Genomic DNA, 24,234 nt, shown 5'->3' on the forward strand with positions numbered 1-24,234 from the left:
GAAGTTAGTTCCGAATATCAATGCCTTTTGGACAGTGGAACAACACATACTATCTTAAAAGATAGAAAATATTTTTCACAACTAAAGTTGTTTCAAGCAAATGTAAACACCATTTTCGGGTCAGCTAAATTAATTGAAGGATCTGGAAAGGCTTGTATAATGCTTCCAAATGGAACAAAATTAATAATCAATAATGCTTTATATTCGAGTAAATCTCGAAGAAATCTCATAAGCTTTAAAGATGTACGCCAAAATGGCTATCATCTAGAAACAATGACAACAGATCAAAAAGAGTATATATGCCTCATGGCAGAAAAACATGGCAAGAAACATATATATGAGAAATTGCCAGCATACTCTTCGGGGTTATATCGTATAAACATACGACCCGTGGAAATCAATATGGTATCTAACCAGAAGTTAGATGACAAACATTTGATTATTTTATGGCATGATCGTTTGGGACATCCAGCAACTGGGATGATGCAAAGAATAATAGCACATTCAGTTGGACATTCAATAAGAAATGTCAAAATTCCCCGATCAGATGAATTAACATGCTCTGCATGTTCACTTGGAAAATTAATAATAAGGCCATCCATGAACAAAATTGCTACTGAATCTCCAAAATTCTCGGAAAGAATTCAGGGAGACATATGTGGGCCGATTAATCCAGCATGTGGACCATTTCGATATTTCATGGTTTTAATTGATGCCTCTACACGATGGTCACATGTTAGTCTACTTTCAAGTAGAAATGTTGCCTTAGCAAAATTACTTGCCCAAATCATCAAATTAAGAGCACAATTCCCAGATCATACAATAAAGAAAATAAGACTTGACAATGCTGGGGAATTTACATCCCAAACATTTAATGATTATTGTATGTCAATTGGAATTGATGTTGAACACCCAGTAGCTCATGTTCATACACAAAATGGTCTAGCTGAATCACTAATTAAGAGATTACAATTGATTGCAAGACCATTATTAATGAGGTCAAGATTGCCATCATCTGCTTGGGGACATGCTATAATACATGCAGCAACGCTAATTAGATTGAGACCTACAACTTATCATAAATTCTCACCACTACAACTTGTTTGTGGTCGAGAACCAAGTATCTCACATCTAAAAATCTTTGGTTGTGCTGTATATGTTTCCATTGCTCCACCCCAACGAACAAAAATGGGTCCACAAAGAAGGCTGGGAATTTATGTCGGGTTTGAATCCCCCTCTATAATTAAATACCTTGAACCATTGACTGGTGACTTATTTACGGCTAGATTTGCGGACTGTCACTTTAATGAAATAGTATTCCCAGCCTTAGGGGGAGAGAAAGTGGACCCACATAAGAAAGAAATTGAACTCATTTGGAATGCAACACAACTGTTGATGTTAGACCCACGAACAAATATGTGTGAACAAGAAGTTAAGAAAATTGTTCATTTACAAAGTGTTGCAATCAATTGCCTGATGCATTTGTAGACACAAAGAAGGTGACAAAATCACATATAGCAGCAGAAATTGCCCCTGCACGTATTGAAATCCCAACTGGTAATAAGGCCATAGAAAATGAATCTTAGGCACGCATAAAGCGTGGAAGACCACTTGGTTCAAAAGATTCTAAGCCAAGGAAACTAAAAAGATTGGATGGAATAGAAAATGAGACTAATAATGTTCCCCCGTCAGAAGGTCAAGAAAGACCAAATGTGGATGAAAGTAAAGAAAATGATGATAATCCAAAAGGGGACGAACAAGAAGACAACCCTACGGGGAATGAACAAGATGTTCAAAACATCGAAACAATGAAATTTCAATGAATTACGTCTCTACAAAGACTCAGTGGAATAGGAAAGATGTTATCGTTAATGAAACATTTGCAAATTCCATCGCAATCGACATCGTGTCTGATGAAAATGATGTTGAACCAAGAACTGTAGAAGAATGTCGACGTAGGAGTGATTGGCCAAAGTGGAAGGAGGCAATGCTGGCTGAGTTAAAGTCACTTGAAAAACGAGAAGTTTTTGGGAAAATAACCCTTACACCAGCAGGTGTAAAACCCGTTGGATACAAATGGGTATTTGTAAGAAAACGTAATGAGAAAAATGAAATAGTTAGATACAAGGCAAGACTTGTAGCCCAAGGATTTTCTCAAATTCAAGGGATTGATTATGAAGAAACATATTCTCCAGTGGTTGATGCAACTACATTAAGATTTCTGGAAGGACTGCAAATGCGATTAATGGATGTAGTGACTGCGTATTTGTGTGGGTCACTCGATACGGACATTTACATGAAAGTCCCCGAAGGACTAAAACTACCAGAAAACCACAAGCCTAGACAACTGCTTTCCATAAAACTAAAAAGGTCACTTTATGGATTGAAACAATCTGGAAGGATGTGGTACAACCCTCTGAGTGAATACCTTATGAGAGAAGGATTCAAAAACAACCAAGTTAGTCCCTGTGTTTTCATAAAGCGATCACAATCAGGATTCACTATCATTGCAGTTTATGTTGATGATTTAAATATCATCGGAACCCCGAATGAACTCGAGAAAACTGCAAAATACTTGATGAAAGAATTTGAGATGAAAGACCTTGGGAAAACTAAATTTTGCCTTGGACTACAAAATGAGCACTTGAGTCATGGCATTTTTGTCCATCAATCAAACTATACAGAAAGAGTTTTGAAACGTTTCTTCATGGACAAAGCAACCCCAACCAACTTCCCAATGGTTGTTCGTTCTTTGAATATGAAAAATGATCCATTCAGACCCCGAGAAGAAAATGAAGAGATTCTGGGTCCAGAAGTACCGTACTTAAGTGCAATTGGAGCCTTAATGTACTTAGCTAACAATACTAGACCCGACATAGCTTTATCTGTGAATTTGTTAGCCAGGCACATCAATGCACCAACATATAGGCATTGGAAGGGAGTTCGACACTTACTCCGGTACCTACGAGGGACACAAGACCTTTGTTTATATTACCAACCAAAACAAGATGCTGCTCTCATTGGGTATGCAGACGCTGGATACTTATCAGATCCTCAAAATGCCAAGTCACAAAATGGATATGTATTCACTTATGGCGGCACTGCAATATCATGGAAATCAACAAAGCAGACATTGACCGCGACATCATCAAATCATGCAGAGTTGATAGCCCTCTATAAAGCAGGACGGGAATGTGTGTGACTGAGGTCGATGATCAGTAATATCCAAAAGGAGTGTGGAATGAACGCAATAACAGAAGACCCAACCATCATCTTTGAAGACAATACAGCATGTATCGCTCAAGTAACTGAAGGATATATTAAGGGAGATAAAACGAAACATATTGCCCCAAAACTGTTCTTCACACATGATCTGCAAAAGGACGAGGAAATAAATATCCAGCAAATTCAGTCTTGTGAAAATCTTGCCGACCTTTTCACCAAATCACTTCCTTCGAAGAAATTTGAACAGTTAGTTCACAAAATCGGAATGCGACATCTTCGTGAACTATGCTGAGATCAGGGGGAGTATTATATGTACTGCACTCTTTTTCCCTTCGATCAGGTTTTTATCCCACCGGGTTTTTCCTGACAAGGTTTTTAACGAGGCAGTATACCAAAGCATATAATACTATATCGTTGTACTCTTTTTCCCTAGCTATGGTATTTACCCCATAAGGGTTTTACCTACAAGGTTTTTAATGAGGCAACAAATACCTTTCTGTATAATAAGTATGGGCATTCAAGGGGAGTGTTAGAAGATAAATATGAATGCCTATAATTATTTGATTTGATTTCACAATGTTCACACAAGTCCAAAGACTTGTGAACTTGTGTGGCATTATATGTAAAACTCTTGGCTATATAAGCCATGTTACCGGAGCAATATACATAATCAATTTCTCCATCTACTCTTACTCCTTTATAAAACTTTCTATCGGTAAAACTTTAACACATAGTTATTTTTTTTATCTATTTTTTTACGGGTATTGTTAATATTGCTTGATTTATTTACAAGACGAAGAGACAAATTCTACATTCTCAAAACATTTTGATAGAAATTATGACAATATGTCACAAAATTAATCTCAAAACATCTTGTTTATTTTCTTAAATACCATTTTGAATATTTTTTTTTTTGACGAAAACTAAAAAAAATGGCGCCTGATAAATAATGAACAACTTCCATAATTTTCATAACTACGACGAGAAGAAGTAAAGCGTGACTGAAAAACACTTCCCTTCTTCTCTCACTCTCTCCTTCGCCCGCCATTTTCCCCAATTTTTCTCCTCCCCCCAAAAAACCCCTAATTTCAAAATCAAACCGCCATTTTCCCCAATTTCTCTCTCCTCTCCAATCTCTCTGCAATTCCAAAACCCTAGAAATCATGCCGGCCTTAACATCGCCTGGAAAAATCCACCGATTAGAACTCGAAAACTTCAAATCTTACAAAGGTCACCAAGTAATCGGACCATTCTACGATTTCACCGCCATAATTGGCCCTAATGGCGCCGGAAAATCCAATCTCATGGATGCTATTAGCTTCGTTCTCGGCGTTCGCTCTGGTCATCTTCGCGGCGCTCAGCTTAAGGATCTTATCTACGCCTACGACGACCGCGAGCGTGAACAGCGCGGTCGTCGTGCTTTTGTGAAGTTGGTTTACGCGCTGTCGTCTGGCGGTGAGATTGATTTTACTCGTACGATTACGAGTTCCGGTGGTAGTGAGTATCGGATTGATGGTAGGGTTGTTACTTGGGATCAGTATAATGAGAGGTTGAGGGAACTTGGAATTCTTGTCAAAGCTCGGAATTTCCTTGTTTTTCAGGTAACTTTTAATTTCTTGTAAGTTTTTTGGTTTATGAATTAAAATTGAAGTTGATTTTAGGTGTCTTCTGGATTATTAAGAATGAATTATGTTTTTAATGATATATGATGTTGTATTGAATTGACTTATTGTTCGGATTGAGAGAAATTGGCTAATGATATATATATTTTGGATTGGAGGAAGTATTACTAATATTGTTTTGTAAATTGTAATGTGGAAAAAATTGACTTTGATTTTTGTTTGGTTCTCACTCCCCCCTGTGTTTGTCCTTTTATGTCGCGGTATTACAATTTAGGATAAGATTATTTTAAGGATTACATCTCGAGGAGGTCGAATAATGAATATCACACTTGAATTGGAGTTTTGAACAATTGTTTTGTTGATAGAAAGTGGTATGTAAAAGAATTGAAGTTTGTAATGCTTCTTCTGTAAGGGGAATAGAAGCTATGTGAGGTGTGGTAATTTGCTTTAAATAGGCTTTTAAATTATAAGTAGGTACTCGAATAGGTTTGGTTTGTTTATTGTGCGATTTAAATAATAGACTAAGACTTGTCTAGTAGTAAAACCTCGTGGAATTTCACAAATATACCTGCATTTGGTGCTTCAATTTACTGTTTAGTAAGTGAAAGGCTTCTTTGTGAGTGATACTTCTTGCGAAAGGAGTACTTAAGTTGTAGGGGTTGAGTCTTGGGGAGGGAAAAGTGGAAGGTGGGAATATACAATTTCATAATAGCATGAATACAAATATCTTGGCTCTAAAGAAGTTTTTGGAGGAAATTATATCCAGGAGTTTCCTGTTTATCCCAAGTCCAATTTGTAGTCTATGGCAACTTGTTGAGAGAAGGGGGGGGGGGGGGTTAACGTCACAGTTTTTTTGATTCTTGAGTTTAAAGGATGATTACATGTCCTTCACACCTTTGTTGCATAAGTTGAGTTGTCGACAACATCACATTACTCTTTGAGCATCTAAAGCTAATAATAATATTATGCAAATATGGTAAATCTGTGCATCTGTTGTACTTGACATAGAAACATACTAAATAGTTATTGGATAGGTTTAATTATACTGTCTAGTCCATATGATCTTCATATGATCATGGAACAGTAGCCTGACCTATAAATCTATTGTGCTTGTAGTAGGACAAGAATGTATATGGAAAATATGTGCTAGAGATCTTAGTATCTCCATATTGCACCTGTAGATACTTATATTTGTTAAAATCAGCTGTTCTTCGAAACTTATTGTCTTTTTTCCTACCATTTTTTTCCTATTGTTTTGAACTGATTGGCAGATTTTTTCACTTTTGTTTTCCATTAATTGACAGCCCCACCAAAAGCTTTATGTTGATTGATTGTAATTTTATCTTTTTTGGTAGAGAGTAATATAATCACTAAAGGAAAGGAAATTTTGATGAATGCACTTATGTTGTTTGGCCTATTGAAACTGTTTGTATTTTTTAAAAAGGATACAGTGAGGTCACAGTCTGTCTTAAGCCTTAAATAGCATACAGAAGAAAACCCTTAATTTTGCTTTCAGATGAATGAATGTGGGAAAATTGTACTGTATATGTAATTTATTTATTTATTTTTTCCTATTTTTTGCATACAAGTTTAGTTACTGAAAGGTTGGCAATGCAGGGAGATGTGGAGTCAATTGCATCCAAGAATCCCAAGGAACTGACAGCACTTCTCGAGCAGATTTCTGGTTCTGAGGAGCACAAAAAGGACTATGAGGAGTTAGAAGAACAGAAAGCCAGAGCAGAAGAAAAATCAGCTCTTGTTTATCAACGTAAGAAAACAATAGTTGGGGAGAGAAAACAGAAAAAGGAGCAAAAGGAAGAAGCAGAAAGACATCTTCGCTTACAAGAAAAACTGGTACCTTCACTCTCTGGAAATAATAGTCATTTTCTCATTATATAGTTGGGAAATTTGAAACTGTTATCACTATTCTATAAATAGCATTCTTCTGTCCCTAGATAATAGACCATTATTTCTATTTACATTTGTGTAGCTGTCCATTTTTTATATTTAGTAACTTACATTTCGAACTTTGTTAACGATTGTATAACTTTGCTTCTTAAAATGACTATAGTGATTATTTTTGGGGATGGTGGTAGTAGCAATTTTGATTAGATTTCAAGGTTCCACAATTCAATTTATATGAATTATTAAGCTAAGAAAAGGATAGGCCATAGGGATGGCTTTAAATATTGTATAGGATGATAGTTTGACATCATTACATAAGTCTGTGGAAGTGGGTGATTGTGACTATAATTTCCATGTGGTGTGAGTACTATATATCAGGTTTTGGGAATTATTTTGTGCTTGTTTTGAATTTATGTTGGATATCTTGATCTTACATTACACCTTTTGTCTTTTATGGACCATGTTAATTGTTTGTAGTTCTTAGAACTTGAAAGAGTGTATTTTATGTTTCTAAATTTCTGATATGTAGGACTTGGTACACAGTCACTCGCATTCATGGCTCTCAGTTCAAATCCTTCAACTTCTCACTCCCTATGCTGGAGAGATTATAAAATCATTTTGCTTCAAGATACTGTGAATTAATTTCTGACTTTATTGTTTACTGGAGAACAGTAATTGGAAGATATTTGGGTCATTTTTGGTTGGGTACATGGATGTTTGGCATGTTTCTTTTTTCATCAAGCTCATGAAAATTTCTCTCTTTGGTTCTTCCCTTTCTTTTTGCAGAAAGGCTTGAAGAAGGAACACTTTCTCTGGCAGATTTACAACATAGAAAAAGATATAAACAAGATAAATGAAGAAATTGAAGCTGAGAAAGAAAGCCAGCAAGAGCTTGTTGAAGAACAAAACAATTTTGAGCAGGAAAAGCGTGAAAAGGAGAAAGAGCTGGCTAAATACCAGAAAGAGATAAATAAACTTGAAAGAAAGATTGTAGAGAAGAATAATAAACTTGATAGGAATGTATGTTTTCTCATTTTTAAAACTTTCTCTTCCGTTAAGTTACACTTTGATTACAGAATCTAACTTTTCCATTTTTTTTTTTACTGTTTTGAATTTGGCAGCATGAGCTCTTGAAGTTGGAGCAGGAAATGAAACGCATAAAATCAAAAATGAAGAGTACTCAGAAGGAGCTGGACAAAAAGAGAGAAGAGAAGAACAAACATGCTGGAAAAGTAGAAAAGCTTAAGAGAGACTTGTCAGTTGTAACTCAAAGATTAAAAGACATGGAGGAAAGTGCACCTGATGTTGGGGGTAAAATCCAATTAACAGAAGTTGAGTTGCAAGAATATTACCGGATGTAAGTTTCTTACTATACTAATTATTTTTATTATATTTTTCTTTGGTTAATTAAGTACTGTGGATATATTGCCACTTGAGTTTGTTTAAATATCTTTGCCTCTTGACATAACATATGTTTGCTGTTTATATTTGCTCTGGGATGTTCACCTGTGCATGGGGAAAAAAACTGTGCAGAAGGTTATTGTATTATTAATGAGATAAAGACATTGTCCAGGTCAGAGAAACTAAGTAAACATTGCAGTTGTCTTGGGCTGTCGGTGGGGTCAAGGTTGCAGAATGCCTACTGCTGAGGTGTTTTTTATATTAATTTTTCAACAATTTTACATTACTTAACTTGATTGAGTAGTGTAATAGATGACTAATATTAGGGCATGGGGCTATGATCTGGTGTTAGGGGATAGAATAAGAGTTGCAATGGTAGAATTATAGGTTTCATAGTTTTGGTCAATATGATGAGAGATTTTCCAGTGAGCTCTGTTCCTTAGTCATCATGGTTCTGTCTTTGAACTTCCATACAATGGGGTTGAGACTTATATGCTATAATGGAGCTCCCTTTTTTCCTATCTTTGTTTGTGCGTGGATGGGGTGGGGTGTGATGATGGTGGCTTGATATTATGAGATGGAATGTGAGATAATGATTTAGTTGTAATCTGCGTCTCACATAGCTAGATATCTGTCTATTGTTGGCCTATCTTTTCAATGGATCTGTCCTTGGTTGGCCATTGCCTCTCTGGGGAATGTATATGTTGTTTGTGAGTTGTGACGTTAATAAGGCAAAGGGGATAGTTGTTTAAGAATCTAAAGTATGGTGCTAGCTTGGAAAATACATTTATCTGTTTTCCAATATTTTTCACTAAAGTATCTATAATCTGAGATGATGAGCAAGTAGTTTACAGCTTGTCACTTGTAAATCTTACCAACAGTTTTATGTCTGAGTTATTTTTTTTTATTTATTTAATTTAATTTTTTTTTAAACTTTGAATATGTTTTATTAATCTGATTTTAATGATAGTAAAAAAGGGTGAGGAGGCTTCAGCAGTTCTTGTTATATACTCTCAACAGTCTCACGCATGTTTACGATGTAGAAAATCTGGTTGTTTGCTTTTTTAAATAATTTGATTTCATTTGAAAATCAACCTTTGAAAGGGGCCCATTTAAGCCTGTTTACACCCCTTAATATCTAGCCCAGGTTAGTGTTTCTCTAATTAAGGTATTCATCCAGTAGTATTTTTGTTACAAAGGATGATGGGAAGTTTGTTTATATTTAGAGACCATAAATTTTTGACCTTTTCGACTCAGTTTTGTAATGATTTAATGATGTTGCAGTAAGGAGGAAGCCGGGAGGAAAACTGTAAAGTTGAAAGATGAAAAAGAGGTTCTAGATAGGCAACAGAGGACAGATATCGAGGCTCAAAAGAACTTGGATGAGAATCTTCAGCAGCTGAAAAGCCGGTACGATGAGCTGAAATCACAAGAGGAGGAAATGAAAGAGCGCCTAAATAGAGATCAACTGGCATCAAGGGATCATGAGAAAGAGATGAAACGCTTGAAAAAGGAACGTGAGGAGATGCGCAACAAAAGTCAAAAATCAAAGTATCTTTTCTTATTGCTTTTAATCTCTAAAAAATTCTTAAGCTTTTGGAGATCATTATTTTCAATTACATGTTTTGCTTTAGTATCTTCCAGATTTGATCCTTTGGGCTATTTGTGCTTTTAGCTGTTGGAGTTCGATTGTTGTCGTCTACATTTTGTTGTATAAGCTTGACAATATCATGTTTATCTTTTTTTGATGCAGAGCTGAATATGATCGTCTGAAAACACTATTAAGTGAAGTAGAAAATCAGCTGCGTGAATTGAAGGCTGACAGACATGAAAATGAGAGGGATGTAAGATTGTCACAAACTGTAGATACCCTCAAGCGCCTTTTTTCTGGTGTACATGGTCGAATGACAGAGCTTTGTCGTCCTACACAAAAGAAATATAACTTGGCTGTAACTGTTGCTATGGGGAAATTCATGGATGCTGTGGTAGTTCAGGATGAACATACTGGAAAGGAGTGCATAAAGGTAAAGGTTTTGTGAGGCCTTTTCTGAATAATATGCGTGATTATGTGGATATCAAGTATTGTTTTATAGCTCTCGGGCCCTTGTCACTACTACATTTTTTATGATAATAATGCTCACCTTTGATGAAGTATGTTTGTAGTTGCAATTTCAATTGTTCATCCGAATTTGCTTCTTTGGCTCAAAGAGAGGATATCAGTTTAATGCATGTTTGCAAATTTGTATTATACACCTATTCTACCATGACACAAGCACCAATGTTGGATATGGGTACATTTGTCTGTGTGTTAGGCACAATTTTTAACATATTCTTGACTGAAATAACTTTTATTACCTTTCACGTTACAAAAACATACATCACACATGACACATTTCTAGTTGACTTTTTTAGTAGTTTTTGCCACAACTCTATTAATAAAAATATATGTTACTATAATACTTGTCTTAGCCATTTTTTGAGCATATAACCATATGTCAGTCTTTTTTTTCTTTGCCCCTCATGTTCTATGTATTTTTTTCTCTATTAATAATTTTTTTTTTCTTTATTAGATTATTATTTTTCTCTTCCCCTCTTATTGTTTTGGGGAAATTGAGGTGTCCAGTTAAAAATTGAATTGTCGGGTATGGATCTTACTTATTTTGAAGCATCAAGAGTCTGAGATGGGTACTTGAAATAAAAAGAATTTACATAGACCATCATCAGCTGGGTGTAAAATGTGTTGAAGGGAGGTCATTATCAAACTTAAGCTGTTGCATTTATCTGTGTCATTTTAAGAAGAGGCTATCTTTGATCAGTCAGATACATTTGTATTCAAGATCATTAAACCCTCAATATTTTGTTTCATTCACCACAACACTTCACATTTCCTGGCTACCATCAAAATAACACTGAATTCCTTACTCATCTATACTCATTGCAGTATTTAACCTTACATAATGAGATGTTTATGAGTATTTAGAGTCACATTAACTCTCATTTGTACTGTAATGTCTTTAAGGGAGTTGTCCTGTATACTTGGTTTGCTGGTGTGTCTGGCTGTAATTTTGCCTTTCCATCCCTATATCTTATGATTCTATTGTCTTTTTTTAATAGTGAGATTTAATGTCGTTGGTGGAGGGTATGGTAATTTCGTTGATATTTACGCTAATTTCTGTTGATTATTTCAGTACTTGAAAGAGCAAAGGCTCCCTCCTCAGACTTTCATACCTCTTCAATCGGTCCGTGTGAAGCCAATTATTGAAAGGTTGCGGACATTAGGTGGTACTGCAAAGTTGGTCTATGATGTGATACAATATCCTTCACGAATTTACCTTTACATATACTAACATTTTTTCTTTGGTGTTGCAATTCATTATACATGTTACATTGTTTTCAACTGATTTGTGATTTCATAGAGCTCCTGTGAAACTAGGTTTTTTGTTTGACGAGAAATGAGAGTCAGTTCGAAATAGTTTTGATGCTCTTGGGTTTCAAGTCACGGGTCTTTTATGGGATAGTTAGACTACTGCTCTTAACATTTCTTTTGAACTGTTTGGACTCTTTGGACTAGATCTTGCTAAGGTCTAGTGTTGGTTCTGTCTATATGTTTTATGTCTTTAAACCATAATAAGCATAGCCGCCTAGGTATTTTATGATCATTGGGGGCATTTTATATATGCCCCCATAGTGCTTGTCGGACCGTTCAACTCATGATTTCTTCTTATTCTTGGGAATGATAACGAGTATATATTTCCTTAATTATGACAAGTTTGACCCAGCTTTGGAGAAGGCAGTTCTGTTTGCTGTTGGGAATACATTAGTTTGTGACAACCTTGATGAAGCCAAGCGTCTAAGTTGGACAGGAGAAAGGCATAAAGGTGAACTCTTTGTTGGTCTTCCATCAATTCTTGCAGTTCTATATGCAATATTAGGGAATTTGGGTCTGAGTATACTTATTTTCTCAGTTGTAACTATTGATGGAATTCTCCTCACCAAAGCTGGTACTATGACTGGCGGTACTACTGGCGGAATGGAGGCTAGGTCAAACAAATGGGATGACAAGAAAATTGAAGGTTTGTGTTCTGTGCTTCATTTTGATGTAATTTCTCTTTTACTAGATCTAAGTTTTACAGCTTTCTTCAGGGCTTAAGAAAAAGAAAGAACAATATGAATCTGAGCTGGAGGCTACTGAGTCCCCCAGGGAGATGCATCTGAAAGAGACAGAGGTGTCTGTAAAGATTAGTGGCTTGGAAAAGAAGATGAAGTATGCAGAAATAGAAGAGGTAATTTCATATTGAATTCAAGTATAGCTATTCCTTTGTTGTCCAGATAGTTAGGATACTTAGCTCTCACATTTAGTTAGGAGTTACTGCCCCCCGCGGCCCCGCCCCCCCCCCCCCCCCCCCCCCCCCCCCCCCCCCCTCCCCAAAAGTTAGGAGGTCAAGTGACATTATCTTAACTCCTTTTGATCATAAGGTTTCATTTTGACTGTCATTTATGTGTAGTTTTGCCACCCCCTTTGAAGCAGTATAATTCTTATATATTTATTTGCAGAAAAGTATTCGGGACAAGCTAAAGAAATTGGCAAATGAAAAGAGGAACATCGAAGAAGAAATCCGCAGGATTGAGCCTGATCATGCAAATGTATGCAAATTTCTAAACATTTTTTGGACTTTACGTAAACTGTGCTTGGTCTAATCTCGATTACATGACGTGCTCTATTGCAGCTAGATGCTACAATCAAGAAGAGAAAGGGAGAGATACAGAAGTTGGAGATGAGGATAAATGATATCGTTGATCACATCTACAAAGATTTTAAGGAAGCTGTTGGTGTTGACATCCGGGCATATGAGGAGACACAACTCACAGCTGATGCAGAAACTTTTGAGGAAAAGGTCACCTTGCGTAACCAAATTTCAAAGCTGAAGTATCAGTAAGTTTCTTGCTTTTTTCATCATTCATACTGTTTGTTTTATATCTAGCACACTCGTACTACCATTGTCTGTCCATTTGACACATAGCCTATACAGTGATTATAAAAGCCTTGAGGCAAAGGTGTTTCAGATTTCAGCAATTCTGCTCATCTCTTTTAGATTTCATCTATAAAGTTTCTGGTTGGCTTGTTTAATGTTCTTTGTAATGATTAGTCCTTTTATTTGAAGTACCTTGCCGTATGATTGCATACTTTTCTGATTTAGGTTATTATTTAGGTGGTGGATGGGGTAGCGTAGTTACTAGTTATTAAGCACTAAATATCCTGGAACTATGATTTTACATCCAGTGTTTTCTAACAGTAATTCAAACTCAGATAGGCGATACATTTGAGTTCTGGGGAGTTGATACAGCGACGGGAATCTACTCAAGTACACGTTTGATCTAGTCCTTTCTGTAGACTAGCAATGAACAATGATAGCAACTTGGAAATCTGTTCATTTTTTTTTTGTTCTACCCACCTAATAGTTTCGAGGTCTTTTTTGGTCTTAGCCACTTCTACTTTATTTTATCTTTGGCAAACATCTTTTACCATCTTACCCCACAATATTTACACCTTTTTTTCAATCTCTTACTTTATCTACATATTTCCACCCAGTCACCATTTTTGAACTTTTCTAGAAACAAGAGTCTACAATAAGTGATTAGAACAGAAAAGGCGGAGGTTATTCATAATCTGGTAGAGAATGTTCTATGACTGAAATATGTGAAGCCAAAGCTTTTGTTGCCTACATATGTGAAAAGCAAATGTGCAAGTTGTTGCTTCATCTATGAATCTTCTGGAAAATACTATGTGGTGTATTTCGATGTTTCTTTTCACATATTTTGCAAAGCACTGAATATTGGTATTTGATCTTCACATTGTTACTTTCTGAACGACTTTTCTTGAAAGTAAATAACATCATGTGATATTTTCTGCCTTTACTGCCATGATTTGTATCCACCAGTTTAGTTTTTGGTGAATTTTGGGCTTTTCCTTGTATATTATAGTTTAACATTGGACTGCCTCTTTCTGTAAATCTCCTTGAATTTTCAGGATGGAGTATGAACAGAACCAGGATTTTGAATCGCAAATTTTGCAGATTCAGTCATCTCTTAGTGCTTTGAAAGATGAACTCAAAAGACTTCAGGACAAAGATGTTGAATCTAAGTTAGAAATGGAGAGTATTACCGCTGAGATCAATCAAATGAAGGATGAATTACAAGGTGTTCTTTGTCTTCCTCTTTGATTCCCAATCCAATATATAAAATGAAATTAGCTAGTCTTTAAAGTCTGCATTAATTTTCTAAGTGGAAGCTTCTAATACTCTCTTCTGCCCCAAAATAGGGGAAAGATTTGGTTGTTGTAGATTCTTGCTGTGCTGGCTAACATACTGTGTCTTTGCTCTCCATTTGAAATTTATAATGTCTTCTCTCTGCGACTGTTTGAATCTTTTTTTTTTTTTGTGTGTGTGTGTGTGTGTGTGTGGGAATATGAGCTATCCTAAAAAACCTTTTCTGTTGCTAGGGTGGAAGTCCAAGTTAGACGAATGTGAACGTGGAAAGCAGGAAATAGTGAAGAAGATCTCCCGTGGTATGACAAATTTAGATAAACTGAACCGTCAAATTAATGTAAAGGTTAGTTGTCTTCAAGTTCCTTTCTTCTATTCATGATCTTAGTTGGATTTTCTGACAAGATTTTCTGACATGAAAATCCCTTCAATCTTTACTAGAGAACACAAATCGATAATCTCTCATCAAGGAAGCAGGAGATATTGGAGAAGTGTGAATTAGAGCAAATAAGCCTGCCTACGGTCTCAGACCCAATGGAAACCGATTCCAGCCAAGGTCCAGTGTTTGATTTTAGTGAGTTGGACAGATCATTGCAAAAGGATACGAGGCCATCTGAACGGGATAAGCAGGAGGCTGATTTCAAACACAAGATGGATGCACTCATTTCAGATATTGAAAGATCAGCTCCTAATCTCAAGGCTCTTGACCAGTATGAGGCTCTAAAACAAAAGGAAGATCTTGTAAGTAAGGAGTTTGATGCTGCTAGAAAAGAAGAGAAAGAAATAACTGACAGATTTAATGCAGTCAGGGAGCTAAGGTACTTACGAGTATTATTAGCTTATTTGAAATCAAGATGAATGAGATGTGGGTTCAGCTCTGTAATGTGATTGAGCAAGTCATCTCTTCATTTTATTTGGGGTCTTTGGGCAGTTGCTGGCTGTCAAGTTATTTGCAAATCTTTTCCTGTGTTTGCAGATTTGTATGTTTAACCATATTTTGATTTTTGCTTCAGAAGAATATGACTAGATTACCATTAATTTTCTTGTGCAGATACAAGAAGTTCATGGATGCATTTAACCATATCTCAAGTAATATTGACAAGATATACAAACAACTAACTAGGAGCCAGACACATCCACTTGGCGGGACAGCATATCTGAATTTGGAAAATGAGGATGACCCATTTTTATATGGTATTAAGTACACTGCTATGCCGCCAACAAAACGGTTCCGTGATATGGAACAACTCTCTGGTGGTGAAAAGACTGTTGCTGCTCTGGCGTTGCTCTTCTCTATACACAGGTGTGATACATTTTGTCATTGGACTGTTCCATACTGCCATGTTTTATCTATTTGATTTCATACTTAATTTATGTTTTGGGAGATTAAATCGAGGGCTGAGGAGAGATTGGGAAGATAGTTGAGACATTGATTTTTAATCTTCTGAGGTGTGCAGTACTGCAGTGTGCTCCATTGACAAAAGTGAATATTGATTTCTGAGTGCTGGTGGTGTAGGCGTGAACTTTTTATGCTATCATTTTCCTTTTCAACCCATGAATTGTAGCAGTGTATTTTCAAGCCATCAAAATGTTTAACAATGCCTTCTATAAATGTTTTCTTATAATTTATTAATCAACCTGTCATGTACTGACCTATTATATATATGTGCAGCTTTAAGCCATCACCGTTCTTCATTTTAGATGAAGTTGATGCTGCTTTAGATAATCTAAACGTTGCCAAGGTTGCTGGATTTATCCGGTCAAAATCCTGTGGAGGTGCTCGACTTGACCAGGATGCTGATGGGGGCTGTGGTTTCCAAAGTATTGTGATATCACTCAAGGACAGCTTTTATGACAAAGCTGAGGCTTTAGTTGGGGTTTACAGGGATTCTGAGCGAAGGTGAGTTCCTTCTTGCTCCAATTTTTTAAAAATTATGATGCTTTGGATATGGTTTTTAATTGTTGGAGCTCCCTTGTTACAGTACATATTGGTGTTTGAGTTTCCCAGAGACTCTATTTAATTTTGGCTAATTTCTCTGTTGTTTGCAGCTGCTCTAGCACTTTGACGTTTGACCTGACAAAATATCGAGAATCTTGAGAATACAATAAGCCCTGTACATAGCTTCATGTTTTATGCTCAATATTTGTCTCTGCTGAAGGTTGGTGTACATAACATTAGCACGTTTCACCTCTCCTGTCCGTCTTCATTCTAGGTCTTGTAAGTGGCTGGTTTTTGCTAACCGCCTAGAAAATCATGTATGTAGTGCAAATACTTACATTGCAGCTCCTTATTCTTTTCTTTCTCACTATGTTGTCCTTTATAACCATTTTATTTTTTATTTTTATTTTCATTTTCATTAATTGACGCTTCCACATTTACAGCATTAAATCAATTAATAGAGTTACTGACAGTTTATGTTCTCTGTTTTAACTCCTGCGGCCTACGGGTATGTTCTCTTCATTCGGCCATGAATTAAGATCCTACAGAGATGTATCTTTTTTTTTAAAAAAAATAATCTTAACCTTGCTTAAATGACGCGCTCAGTGTATTTAATGTCATACTCCGTAGTTCATAGGAATAAGTTTAATAGGAGTATGGGTGGCAATTGGCAAATGGGTTCGGATAGGGCGATTTGCTTTGGGTTATAATCAAACTCAGGTTAAATCTTCCTATCCAGAACCTAACTTTAGATGATAGATTCATCTCAGCCTCTTAGGAGTATCAATTACTTGCAAGATTTTAAATCCTCTTCCATGTCATTATTAATAGGATTAAATTTTTAAAAAGGATTGTCTAGAAATAGTATTGTCTTTACTTATATCAAAATCTTTCTATCCGTTAAGTTGGGAGTAAATTTTGGCGAACATAAAAAGCATGTTTAAGTATAGACGTCTAGGTTATAGTACTTGTGCTTTAGGACATCCATGTTGTTCACCTTTGGAAAATATAAGATTTTTCTTTTCCTTATATAGTCGCAATTTTTGAATCTTACATTATTTACCAACCACCTTAACGAACCCCAAAAATGCTTAATATGATTCGTTAAATTAATAATGGATTATAGCTTCTGATTAATGACGTAGGCTTAAGGGATCATAAAAATAGCTTAAAGAAATCATTGATGTCAATGATCACCATATCATCTCATGACCTCGGAGGCATAGCAACCCGGCCAACAGAATCTCCGGTCAGTGGTGCTGTTGTAGGGGAAGCTACACAACCATCTAAGGTGGGAGGATTGTTCGACGACGACGATGATGATGATGATGCGTCTTTCGAAAAGGCAAGTGATGAGGGATCAAGCCTTAGCGAAGAAGAATCAGATCACGAGGACTTTATCATTGAAGGAAAAGAGATAAGCCATACTAATAATTTCGATTATGATACCTTAACAAAGGGGAAGGTACCAAGTAGGAGGAGGAAACTATTCAGGCGGAGGTGGAGAAGAGTAAACACGAAGAAAGCATTAATCGAATTGAAGTCGAAATTAGAGGATGCCTTAAATGGGAATTGCATCCTTGCAGAAGAAAGAAATGGGACGTCACAAAACTGTAAGGACATTACCCTTTGGGGTGTGCCCTTACTGCCAAGCAAGGGTCATGAAGGGTCAGATATAATTTTGTTAAAATTTCTTAAAGCTCAAAATTATAGGGTTAATGAGGCCTTTGAAAACCTAAAACAAACCTTAATTTGGAGGGCGGAACAAAGAATTGATGATATTACTAATGAAAATTTAGGGGATAAAAAGGAGCTTAACAAAATGGTGTTTATAGATAGTGTTGATAATGAAGGACATCCTTTGTGTTTTAATTCTTATGGGGCTTTTAAGGATAAGGAATTGTATACCAAAACATTTGGGACAGAACAAAATAGGAGGGATTTTTTAAGATGGAGAGTTCAATTTATGGAGCAAACCATTAAAAAGTTGAGTTTTAAGCCTGGTGGTGTGGACTCTTTTCTTTTGATTAGTGACATGAAAAATGTTCCAGGTCCTGGGAGTCGTATGAAGGAGCTTGGCCCTATGGGCAAAGATGTTGTCTCTCTCTTTCAACGTTATTATCCCGAGCTCATTTATAAGCACGTAAGTATCATGATAAAATTGGAACGATATAAAAGAACAGATGCATATATCCCTTGGTTTAAATCCTCATCCTGCTTCTATGCTTTTATTGTACCTTACCATGTAAAAAGAATAAAACATAATTAAGAAATTGAATTTTTTTTGGCTTTGTTGGTGGTTTAACTCTATATTCTCTTAAATTCATGAGTATGGTATTAACAATCACTATTAAAAAAAATACAATATGTAATTAAAAGAATTTTTTTATCCTTTTTATTTTCTTAATAAATTATTTAAATTGGGCTTTCTTGTATTCATTTTTAGAATTATTTTTATAACCTTATTATTTTTTTGCCCTTGCAGATTATACTAAATCCTCCCTTCTGGTACTATTTGTACCATGGTGTAGTTACACAATATTGTACTCCTGGAACTAGAGAAAAGTTCATATTTGCAAGACCTCACAAAGTTACTGAAACATTGTTGAAGTAAGGCTATAATACATCAAACTTCATTATTTACGAAATATTCCGTATAATACCAAGCTGATTAAGCTTGATCTGGTGATAAAAGTTCATCAATCTCATTTCTCTCACAATAAGGGTTTTTTTGGAGGCGGGAATTCCTTATCACCTTCCCAAAGATATTGTCCGTTAAGTCTAAACATTAACCTGTCACCAAAAAAAAAAAAAAAAAAAAAAATCCATTAAATGCAAAAGGCCGGTATACAATATTAGGGTGTACATGTAACGCAATTTAGTGATTTACCCATAGAATATATATGATCAATGTTGGAGAATATTTTGAATGTAATGTCATATGATTAATCTCCAATATTAAAATAATGTACTTTCTTTGCTAGTATAATAGGCAACTTTATTATTCAGAAACATAGGAATTTATATGCAATGTAAGTGTGTGTGTTAATATATGAACAGGTATATACCCCCTCAAAACATTCCACTCCAATATGGTGGGTTTAGACGAGATAATGATGATGAATTCACATCCGATGACCCTGTCCTAGCGTTTGTTATCCGTGGTGGTGCAGTATTGGTGTTCAGACTTCCGATCTCCGAGGTACAAATTGGCGGTGCTCCCTCAATTCCATAATTACGTTCGCATTAGGTACTTGAGAATGAAATCGATATTTGACTACTATACATACTAATATCTCACATTATTGATTTTCATCACATCGTCTTTTCTTAATTTTCCTTCTAAATAAAATGGGTGAGCTTAGTAGTAATGACACATTTACTTTAGGGTTTGTGTTTTATTAGACTAGGTATAGATTATTGTGCTCTACTAATCTACTATCCGTGTTTTTTTTAATTAATCATTGATTAAATTACATGATGTGTGTTTAAAAAAAATAAAAAATTACATGATGTATCGTCCTTAATCTTTTTTTAGGTAAATGTCACGGTAGTATGGGAAGTAATAGTTGTAGGATGGGATGTGAGTTACAAAGACGAATTCATCCCCGACGATGAAGGTTCATACAAGATCTTGTTACATACAGAGGAGAAAATTGAAAGTTGTGTAAGAAATTCATTTTACATAAATGAACCAGGGAAGATCATGATTTCCATTAAAAATGCTACTTACGTCAAGAAAAGGGTTTTCGTCAGACTTAAAAGCAAAGCCACTTTGCCTTTGTACTTGTACAAATGAATCTAACATTTTATTGATCAAACCACACGTACGTGGCCGGGCTAGTATAATACAGAGTATGCATTTTTTGATGTATAAAATTTTGATGATTTATCAATATGTATTTAAAGATATGTCTGACGAACGGTAGATTTGTAAACTGTGAGAAGACTAGTTTGTACATTATAAAGATAGCATGATGACTCGAGTTATTTGTATAAAAAGTTAGAATTTTGATCTATATATAGTTCGTTCATTTATGTATATGCATGGGACATCAACTTCAAATTACAAAAAACTTTGTGTCTTGGATATTACATATGAAGAAGGGGTCAATTTGTTCTAGTATTATCTAATACATTGAGCTAATTAAGGGCAGGTTCTCTTCAACCCAGACCATAATAAATGAAAAAAAGTAAGTTTTATTTTTTTTTTAGTAAAAGTTTCCCTTTAATTTGATCAATTTTAAGTCTTTTAATCAATGAAATAAGATTGAGTTTGTAAAAATCAATATCTGAATTAAACCAATGCAAAACACTAATATAAGTCACCAAAAACATATTATGATCAATAATAACAGGGTTTCTCTAAGTAAAAATAAGTTAAGTTCAACAACTATAACCTTTTCATTTACTTATAGATTTTCATCAACTATATTGCATAAATCTAAACAAATTGGGAAAAAAACAAAAATCAAAAACAGGTGTTGATCATGAACAACATTTGAGTAGCTACTAGCAAACAATATAAGGAAAGCAACAAAAAGCAAACCTTTATTATTTATTTTTTATTTTTTATGTCTCAATCCTCCCGTTACATGTCCATATACAAATAAAATAATAGTATTGTGGGCATGCATATATGAGCTTAGGATAACCAGCCACTTGCTAAAATTATCAGAATTTAGGTGTAACAAAGGTAAGCCCTCATTGCCATGCATTTTGAAGAATGGCCAAACTATCAAAATTATGTGTCACTCTTTCATCTTTCTCATTTTTCCTATAAATTCACCTCTTCAACACATACATTTTCCATTCGCCACAAATTAAATACCCTTCTCCAAAAATACAAGAAAAAAAAAGAGAGTAAAAATGGCTAAGTCTACTACTACATTGTTTCTTCTTAGTTGTTCAATAGCACTAGTGTTGTTGAATGGGTGCATGGGCCAAGGAAGGATGCGAGAAATGCAAGGCAATGAGTGCCAAATCGACCGGCTTACCGCCCTCGAACCGACGCATCGGATTCAGGCTGAGGGTGGGTTGACTGAGGTGTGGGACACCCAGGACCAGCAGTTCCAATGCTCCGGTGTGTCTGTTATTAGGCGTACCATTGAGCCTAATGGTCTTCTTTTGCCTTCTTTCACTAGTGGCCCTGAGCTCATTTACATTGAGCAAGGTAACAAATATTAATACAAGTTCTACAAATAATCATTATAATAATACGGAGTAATTTATAATTTATATTATAAGGTAATTAATTACGTATTGAGTACTTGTGAGATATTTCGGTCTAAAAATAACATTCATATGTTATATTGTGTAGATTATTGAAAAGTGATAGAATTTTTGTAGGGAATGGAATAAGTGGGCTGATGATCCCGGGGTGCCCCGAGACATTTGAATCAATGTCACAAGAATCATGGAGAGAGGGTATGGAGCGAGGAATGAGGGGCGGTCGCTTCCAAGACCAACACCAGAAGATCAGGCACCTCCGTCAAGGCCACATTTTCGCAATGCCGGCCGGAGTTGCTCACTGGGCTTACAACTCCGGAAATGAGCCACTTGTTGCTGTTATCCTCATTGACACCTCTAACCATGCTAACCAACTTGACAAGGATTACCCCAAGGTACGTTACACTTCAATAATATTCCTTATTACCTCGTCTTTTTGTTACATATTTCTTATCTTATAGTCTTTTTATTCGTTACAAATTTACAATTATTCTTGGCAAGCGCTTTTTCCAATATTAGACTCAAATAATGTGTCAAAATTGAATGTATCAAACAATAAAAGACTAGAGAAAATAATGTAACGTTTTTTAAAATGATGCTTACGTACCAACTTCAACAATAATTAATAACACCACTTGTGCATTTGATCAATGATTTATATGCAGAGATTCTACCTAGCTGGTAAACCCCAACAAGAGCACAGTCGCCACCATCACAGGGGTGGAGAATCCCAGAGGGGTGAACACGGCAGCGACGGCAACGTATTCAGTGGCCTAGACACCAAGTCCGTAGCTCAATCCTTCGGAGTTAGTGAGGACATAGCGGAGAAGCTCCAAGCCAAGCAGGACGAGAGAGGCAACATAGTCTTAGTGCAAGAGGGTCTTCATGTGATCAAGCCCCCAAGCAGCAGGTCATATGATGATGAGAGGGAACAGCGCCATCGTAGCCCAAGGTCTAACGGCTTGGAAGAGACCATATGCTCGGCTCGCCTTAGTGAGAACATCGACGATCCCTCTAAGGCCGATGTTTACTCCCCGGAAGCTGGTAGACTTACCACCCTTAACAGCTTCAACCTCCCCATCCTCAGCAACCTCCGCTTGAGTGCTGAGAAGGGTGTCCTCTACAGGGTAATTAATCAGGGCTATATATAAGCATTAAATATATATTTTTCCGTATATCCTAAAATAGTAATCTGTCAGTAGAACTTTAACTAAATTATTTTTGATGCAGAACGCAATCATGGCACCACACTACAACCTAAACGCCCACAGCATAATCTATGGTGTACGAGGACGAGGACGTATCCAAATCGTGAACGCACAAGGAAACTCAGTGTTTGACGATGAGCTAAGACAAGGACAACTAGTGGTAGTCCCACAGAACTTCGCAGTGGTGAAGCAAGCCGGTGAGGAAGGATTCGAGTGGATCGCCTTCAAGACATGTGAGAACGCTTTGTTCCAAACCCTAGCAGGCCGAACATCCGCCATACGTGCCATGCCCGTAGAAGTAATCTCAAACATCTACCAGATCTCCCGCGAACAGGCGTACCGCCTCAAGTTTAGCCGGTCCGAAACCACCCTCTTCCGCCCCGAGAACCAAGGGCGCCAAAGGAGGGAAATGGCTGCTTAAGTTGAAAAAACAACAACGTAGTAAGCATGGCATAATGATCACGTTATATATCATGTAATGTGAAGGAGTTTTAGGTTGTTTTTTTTAAAATAATTAGGATGGATAACAAAATAAAAGGTAGTCCTTTAGAAGGTCCCTTGTTTTGAAGGTGTTTTGTTGAGAGGATTGGAGCTGTTATGTATAAACTTGTCAATGATCAAATGCAAAGTTCCAACAACACAAAAATGGCTTCTAATAAATTTTCATTTACTTTCCTCTCTAGGTACTAAATCAATTTATTAATAAAAAGTCATACATCTACAAATGAAATCTAAAATAACAAATACATATAATAGAATCAAAGGTTTCCTCCTCCAAACTATAAACTCTTTGCCCACAAATAAAAGCAAACAATAAACATTTTTCCGGTCATATACAAATTAAATAAACATAAACAATAATTATTTTCGGAGTTAAGTATACAATTAGGTCTAAATATTTCACATTTTCACCTTATAAGACTTTCCACTTAAACAATTGAATGCTACCAAACTTTAATCGATCGGTGCCTAGATTTATTATATCATTATGGGAAATAATATCACTCCGGTCCAAGCATTACGACAAGCTCGTTTTTTTTTTTTTTTTTTTCCCTTAAGTGTTATACTTTGAACTATTATAATTATAACAATAAGTAGTGACGTAGTGTAACAGCTAAAAAACGATCGTATTAAGAGTATTTAATACTTTTTTTTAAAAAAAATTTATCTAATAAAAACTCTAGAATTATAAATACTGGTCTGGAACTTTGGGCGTTATTAATCTGTTCAATTCTCACAAATAAAACTTCGTGAATTGGCTTTTTCCGTGTTTAGGCAAAAGTAAGATCTGTATTGTCGATCAATTCATTAATCAGCTATAATTGTTATTTTAATTATTAAATTTAAAACAGTTGATTTCCGTTTCAGATGAAGATCGGGAGGTTTGTGATTCCTTAATTCCAACCAAAGTAGCCGAATTTATGGCCATTGGTTTTACAGGT

At 35.8% G+C, this 24,234-nt stretch overlaps 3 protein-coding genes across 3 annotated transcripts; all 3 read left to right on the forward strand.

Annotated features, from left to right (window-relative positions):
* Positions 1 to 4,190: 4,190 nt before the first annotated feature.
* On the forward strand, positions 4,191 to 16,837 carry LOC110734356 (structural maintenance of chromosomes protein 1-like). Its single transcript, XM_021914488.1, has 18 exons — positions 4,191 to 4,826; positions 6,465 to 6,701; positions 7,539 to 7,772; positions 7,874 to 8,109; positions 9,438 to 9,704; positions 9,907 to 10,177; positions 11,342 to 11,466; positions 11,922 to 12,031; positions 12,119 to 12,226; positions 12,297 to 12,436; positions 12,708 to 12,797; positions 12,881 to 13,086; positions 14,182 to 14,351; positions 14,653 to 14,762; positions 14,858 to 15,234; positions 15,468 to 15,719; positions 16,089 to 16,316; positions 16,466 to 16,837. The coding sequence occupies exons 1-18, from the start codon at positions 4,389 to 4,391 to the stop codon at positions 16,512 to 16,514; spliced, it is 3,648 nt and encodes a 1,215-aa protein (XP_021770180.1). The 5' UTR covers positions 4,191 to 4,388; the 3' UTR covers positions 16,515 to 16,837.
* Positions 16,838 to 17,399: 562 nt separating this feature from the next.
* LOC110734121 (patellin-4-like) lies at positions 17,400 to 20,286 on the forward strand. The gene is made up of 4 exons (XM_021914174.1): positions 17,400 to 18,498; positions 18,841 to 18,965; positions 19,416 to 19,557; positions 19,894 to 20,286. The coding sequence occupies exons 1-4, from the start codon at positions 17,539 to 17,541 to the stop codon at positions 20,152 to 20,154; spliced, it is 1,488 nt and encodes a 495-aa protein (XP_021769866.1). The 5' UTR covers positions 17,400 to 17,538; the 3' UTR covers positions 20,155 to 20,286.
* Positions 20,287 to 21,148: 862 nt separating this feature from the next.
* Positions 21,149 to 23,438, forward strand: LOC110734357 (legumin A-like). The gene is made up of 4 exons (XM_021914489.1): positions 21,149 to 21,528; positions 21,705 to 21,979; positions 22,250 to 22,711; positions 22,815 to 23,438. The coding sequence occupies exons 1-4, from the start codon at positions 21,225 to 21,227 to the stop codon at positions 23,211 to 23,213; spliced, it is 1,440 nt and encodes a 479-aa protein (XP_021770181.1). The 5' UTR covers positions 21,149 to 21,224; the 3' UTR covers positions 23,214 to 23,438.
* Positions 23,439 to 24,234: the final 796 nt, after the last annotated feature.

This window comes from Chenopodium quinoa, unplaced genomic scaffold (genome assembly GCF_001683475.1).
Source record: "Chenopodium quinoa cultivar QQ74 unplaced genomic scaffold, ASM168347v1, whole genome shotgun sequence".
Classification (NCBI taxonomy): domain Eukaryota; kingdom Viridiplantae; phylum Streptophyta; class Magnoliopsida; order Caryophyllales; family Amaranthaceae; genus Chenopodium; species Chenopodium quinoa.

What these genes read in the sequence shown, in the direction of transcription:
- LOC110734357 (XM_021914489.1), top strand. Translation starts at nt 21,225, where the DNA reads ATGGCTAAGTCTACTACTACATTGTTTCTTCTTAGTTGTTCAATAGCA. An exon ending in GCTCATTTACATTGAGCAAG is followed by an intron (nt 21,529 to 21,704) that starts GTAACAAATATT and finishes GAATTTTTGTAG; the next exon opens with GGAATGGAATAAGTGGGCTG. An exon ending in TTGACAAGGATTACCCCAAG is followed by an intron (nt 21,980 to 22,249) that starts GTACGTTACACT and finishes ATTTATATGCAG; the next exon opens with AGATTCTACCTAGCTGGTAA.
- LOC110734356 (XM_021914488.1), top strand. Translation starts at nt 4,389, where the DNA reads ATGCCGGCCTTAACATCGCCTGGAAAAATCCACCGATTAGAACTCGAA. An exon ending in CTGGAAAGGAGTGCATAAAG is followed by an intron (nt 10,178 to 11,341) that starts GTAAAGGTTTTG and finishes TGATTATTTCAG; the next exon opens with TACTTGAAAGAGCAAAGGCT. An exon ending in TTGCTCTTCTCTATACACAG is followed by an intron (nt 15,720 to 16,088) that starts GTGTGATACATT and finishes ATATATGTGCAG; the next exon opens with CTTTAAGCCATCACCGTTCT.
- LOC110734121 (XM_021914174.1), top strand. Translation starts at nt 17,539, where the DNA reads ATGTCAATGATCACCATATCATCTCATGACCTCGGAGGCATAGCAACC. An exon ending in GTTACTGAAACATTGTTGAA is followed by an intron (nt 18,966 to 19,415) that starts GTAAGGCTATAA and finishes ATATATGAACAG; the next exon opens with GTATATACCCCCTCAAAACA. An exon ending in TCAGACTTCCGATCTCCGAG is followed by an intron (nt 19,558 to 19,893) that starts GTACAAATTGGC and finishes ATCTTTTTTTAG; the next exon opens with GTAAATGTCACGGTAGTATG.